Below are 5,000 nucleotides of genomic sequence, written 5' to 3' on the forward strand. Positions count from 1 at the left end.
CAGTAATAACGCCTTTCTTTCTGACTCTGGGGTATTTGGTGTAATCCCTAGTCTTGGAAATGAGACGTTTTCATCTTGCACCTTCTTCTTGTGACTATTCAGCATACCCCACTCTTCTGCTGACAGAGCCTTCCTGCAGCTTCCCAGCAGTTGTCTGACAATCCTTTCCGACCTCACCCCCAAATATTCAGCCACCCGTCTTCCGTCCATTAAGGCGGGCCCAGCCATGGCTATTAACTGTTTTAAGGTGATGATTTTGCCCATCACCAGAATCTTGGAGAAATGTGTAACAGCTGCATTTGTACAATCCAGTCTTGCCCCGTACACCAGAGGTTCCTCCAACAGCCAATGCACTGACTCCGCTGAAGTGCGTCTGGACACCTTCATTATGCTCCACACCCTAAGAAGGCATCTGTAAAACGGAGGTACTCCCTCCCTAGAAATCTGGCTACTATCAACCAAAAATAAAGCCTTCTTTAAACCTAATTCCCCAATCTGCTGTAATACAAGACCTGCCACCCCTCTCCAAACCACATTTTCCGGTCCATAAAGCAACCTTTGAATAAACTGAAACCAGAAAGCAGCAGCCCTACTAGCAAGATGTAAAATACCTTGTCCCCCCCTCCTCTTTTGACAAATACAAAACACTTTGTGGAACCCAATGATGTTTATCCCAAAATAAATCTACAATAATCGCCTGTATCTTAGCCAGAAGGCCAGATGGTGGCTCTAAAACTGACAACCGATGCCACAGTGCAGAGGCAACCACATTGTTAACTATAATAGTGCGCCCCCTATATGACATACGCGATAACAACCAACGCCATCTCCTCATCCTCCCTTCCACCATTTCAACCACCCCAATCCAATTTTTTTCCATTGTCCCCTCATCTCCTAGGTACACTCCAAGATACTTAAAACCTCCCTTACACCATTCCAGCCCCCCTGGCAAAGCCATAATCCCTCCAGACCATTCTCCAATCTGTAAAGCACAACTTTTGTCCCAATTTACCTTTGCAGAGGATATTCCCCTAAAACGATCAACCATTAGACTCAAACTATCCACCTCCGCTTGATTTTTCACTAAAACAACTACATCATCAGCATAGGCTGAGAGACGAATAGGAGGAATATCCTCTGAAAGGTACACCCCTTCAATGCGACTTCTAATGCTATTTAGTAGTGGCTCTATAGCAATCGCATATAACATTCTCGACAAAGAACATCCCTGCCTAATACCTCCACACACTTTAAAAGGAGCACTCAAACCACCGTTAACTTTCAATACACTTTCAATGTCACCATATATCACCTTTCTCATAAGTTGTCCTATGAAAGCTAGTCACATCTGAGATGTTCAACTGCACTGAATGATAAAGTGGCAGTCTGTGCTCTTGGGCCCTTATGGCATCAGTGCACCCCCCTCCAATTTGTCCCTTTTGAAATGAACAGTTGAGATGGGCCCTCTTTCTGTGGCCGTTCTTTGACGACACATCTGAGGCTATCCTGCGGCAATACAAATGATCAACATCATAACATTTATTCCATTATAAGAAGCTTTATTATTGGTTTGCTAAGAAAGGTACCATACAATATTGGCACATCACTATCACCTCTGTATGCGTAGGAAATCAATCCCTTCATTGTGTGTGTGTTTGTGTGTGTGTGTGTGGGGGGGGGGGGGTAAAGGTACGCCACTCTCGCCACTCTCGGCCTCACAGTTTATGCACACGGTCGTCTTTATGCAACAATATGGAAGACATTCCCAAATGTGCTTACATCATTGCGTAATGTCAGGGAGTCACACAAACAGTGTGTGCTGTTTGGCTGCAACACACATTAGGCATAAGGATGATGACAACTATTTTCTAAACGCTCCAGCTTGCAGAGGGATCACCACCCCTCCCATCCGCACCCCAGGTCCTCTTGGCCCCCTTACTGTCAGGCCGAGTGGTGTCTAGGGAAGAAAGAAGAAGAGTGATGTTTATTAATGACAGTCAATACGACACGTCCTTCCATAGCTAAACAGACTCATCCTACTAGGTCAGTGTTTCCCAACTCCAGCGGTAGAGTAGCCTACCCCCAACAATACCCATTTTTCTTGTAGCCCTGGACAGCCACAGCTGACTGAACAACCTGTCACCTAATTAGCAAGTCCTCAATGAGTAAAATCAGGTGCAACAACAACAACAACAACAACAACAACAACAACATGAGGACAGGGACACAGTGTACTAGCTGATCTCCCAGTTGTCACCGTTTGGCCTTGTGTTCCACATAGCCTATATCAGTATTTGAGTATGTTTCCCGCGCACGGTAGGTGCTTTCACGTCACCTTTGAAATCGCTCCTCCCTAGTCCCCTAGAACGAGCGCCCTCCCCTTTGCAACGCCTCCGAACATATCACAGAGGCGCGCTTTCTGTGCCGCTGGCCTCAATCAGGTCGACCAAACGCAGATAATAGCGCTCCACGCACCGTTGCTGAAGTCATTCATTCACTTGAACTCAACTAGCGAACACACCATGTCTGGAAGAGGCAAAGGCGGCAAGGGACTCGGAAAAGGAGGCGCCAAGCGTCACCGCAAAGTTCTCCGCGATAACATCCAGGGAATCACCAAACCCGCTATCCGCCGTCTGGCTCGCCGCGGCGGCGTGAAGCGTATTTCCGGTCTGATCTACGAGGAGACCCGCGGTGTCCTGAAGGTGTTCCTGGAGAACGTGATCCGTGACGCAGTCACCTACACCGAGCACGCCAAGAGGAAGACCGTTACCGCTATGGACGTGGTCTACGCTCTGAAACGTCAGGGGACGCACCCTGTACGGTTTCGGCGGTTAAAGTCACTCTCTTCGGAACCACAACACCCCGACTCGAACCCAAAGGCTCTTTTAAGAGCCACCCACATCCGCTTCAAAAGGGCCCATTCCATATAGGTTTTTTTTTCTTCTTCCGTATGCTATTTGGTAGGAAAGTATGAGCCACTTCGAGTGGACAGGGAGTATTAAATAGAGGATTCTAATGTCCCTTCCCGTTTTAGCGCACAGAGGGAGGCCTATATCTGACAGTGGCAAAGTGTAGTGACGTTGTTATTTTGGGTCAAGCAATAGTGGCATTTGGACAACATAAAGCCACCACCAGTCAGTAGACGTGCCTCGAAAAGAGGAGGACAGCGCGCGCGCACACACAGTCCAAAATGGGAGCCCTATGTCTGACGGTGCCAACGTGGGCAATTCTATCACCATCATTATGTGGCACAACAATCGTGCCATTCGGACAACTATTCAGGCCCCCTTTTGAAACACACAATTCCCCCATCGGTCACAGAGCATAGGCTATAGAGAGGAGGGAGGGTGTGAGGACCGCGCGCGCCCTCAATTGTCTTTGTTCGGGAAGCTAGCCTCTGAGCGGAAGGCTCTTTGAGCGCTAGAGCTCCACTGGGCAAATAGCAGGGGCGCCTACGAGCAAGCAGGGAGTGTCCACGGCCGCCGACTTTGATTCGCTTCCTCTTCATAAGACGGGTAAGCGCCCTTCACCCCCTTATTCGTTTCTGAGAAGCAACGAGACATCATCATGCCCGAGCCAGCAAAGTCAGCGCCCAAGAAGGGCTCCAAGAAAGCCGTCACCAAGACCGCAGGGAAGGGCGGCAAGAAGAGCAGAAAGTCCAGGAAGGAGAGTTACGCCATCTACGTGTACAAGGTCCTGAAGCAGGTCCACCCCGACACCGGCATCTCCTCCAAGGCCATGGGAATCATGAACTCGTTCGTGAACGACATCTTCGAGCGTATCGCCGGAGAGTCCTCTCGCCTGGCCCACTACAGCAAGCGTTCTACCATCACCTCCAGGGAGATCCAGACCGCCGTGCGCCTGCTGCTCCCCGGTGAACTTGCCAAACACGCCGTGTCCGAGGGCACCAAGGCCGTAACCAAGTACACCAGCTCCAAGTAATTAGCGCATTTGGACTGCTCTACTAACCCAAAGGCTCTTCTAAGAGCCACCCACTCTGTCAGTAAAAAGAGCATTTCCATCGCCACCGAATGAATGCGCAGGTAGGCTGCGTTACATTGTAGGACCGCGGTTACATTGTATCATTGTTTAATGGGCGGCGCGCGCCGGCTCGGAGAACGGCTACATTGTATCATTTCCCCCGCCCGTTCCAGCGTAGGGGTTTAGCACGCCTTTTTTGTTGTCTTTGCACGCTGAATAGTAACCCATGTTTGTCGGCCTCCATTCCAGGTGAAGGCAATGTAAAATGGCACCATTTGACAAAGGGTGTAAATAAAAAAAGCAGTCTGTTGGGTTTGAATGGAAAGAAATGCCTTTTGTCGTTTAATGAGCGGATAGTCATTTTGAGTCGACTTCCTGAATCGGTAGGACACGGACGGAGAGAATGGACGCTCCATCATTGGACTATACCCTAATGATGTGAATGAGAACGATAATGGCAAGAATAAAAAGGGGGTGAATAATCCCGTCTAGGAAGAATAGGAGTAGGCATATATATATATATAAACGTAGCCCTTTTTGCCAACGGGTCATTTCTGGTCCAGGTCGCATCATACATAAATAGTCCCCTGTAGCTCAGTTGGTAGAGCACTGTGCTTGCAACGCCAGGGTTGCGGGTTCGTTTCCCAAGGGGGGCCAGTATGAAAATGTAGGCACACACTTAACCGTAAGTGGCTCTGGATAAGAGCGTCTGCTACATGACTCAAAATGTCCATGTAAAGTGTAGTACATTTGAGTCACATAGTGTGTTTTCCTTCCTACTACCCTCATGAGGCAACAGGATAAATATAATAAAATAACATGCCATTTAGCAGACGCTTTTATCCAAAGCGACTTACAGTCATGCGTGCATACATTTTTGTGTATGGGTGGTCCCGGGGATCGAACCCACTACCTTGGTGTTACAAGCGCCGTGCTCTACCAGCTAAGGCAGTTGCTTCCACGTGAGGATATGAATGTGTCTGTAGGCCAAGTCACAGTATAACACAGTGAGCGAGCGG

The 5,000-nt window shown here is 48.7% G+C and overlaps 1 protein-coding gene and 1 pseudogene across 1 annotated transcript; both read left to right on the top strand.

Moving 5' to 3' along the window:
- Positions 1-2,341: 2,341 nt before the first annotated feature.
- The window catches only part of LOC123485246, a 26,943-nt pseudogene continuing 24,284 nt past the window's right edge, over positions 2,342-5,000 (top strand).
- Positions 3,546-3,942, top strand: LOC121565885 (histone H2B-like). Its single transcript, XM_041876238.2, has one exon. It carries the CDS (start codon positions 3,568-3,570, stop codon positions 3,940-3,942), a length of 375 nt encoding a protein of 124 aa, XP_041732172.1. The 5' UTR covers positions 3,546-3,567.

Source organism: Coregonus clupeaformis, unplaced genomic scaffold (genome assembly GCF_020615455.1).
Source record: "Coregonus clupeaformis isolate EN_2021a unplaced genomic scaffold, ASM2061545v1 scaf0624, whole genome shotgun sequence".
Classification (NCBI taxonomy): domain Eukaryota; kingdom Metazoa; phylum Chordata; class Actinopteri; order Salmoniformes; family Salmonidae; genus Coregonus; species Coregonus clupeaformis.

What these genes read in the sequence shown, in the direction of transcription:
- LOC121565885 (XM_041876238.2), top strand. Translation starts at nt 3,568, where the DNA reads ATGCCCGAGCCAGCAAAGTCAGCGCCCAAGAAGGGCTCCAAGAAAGCC.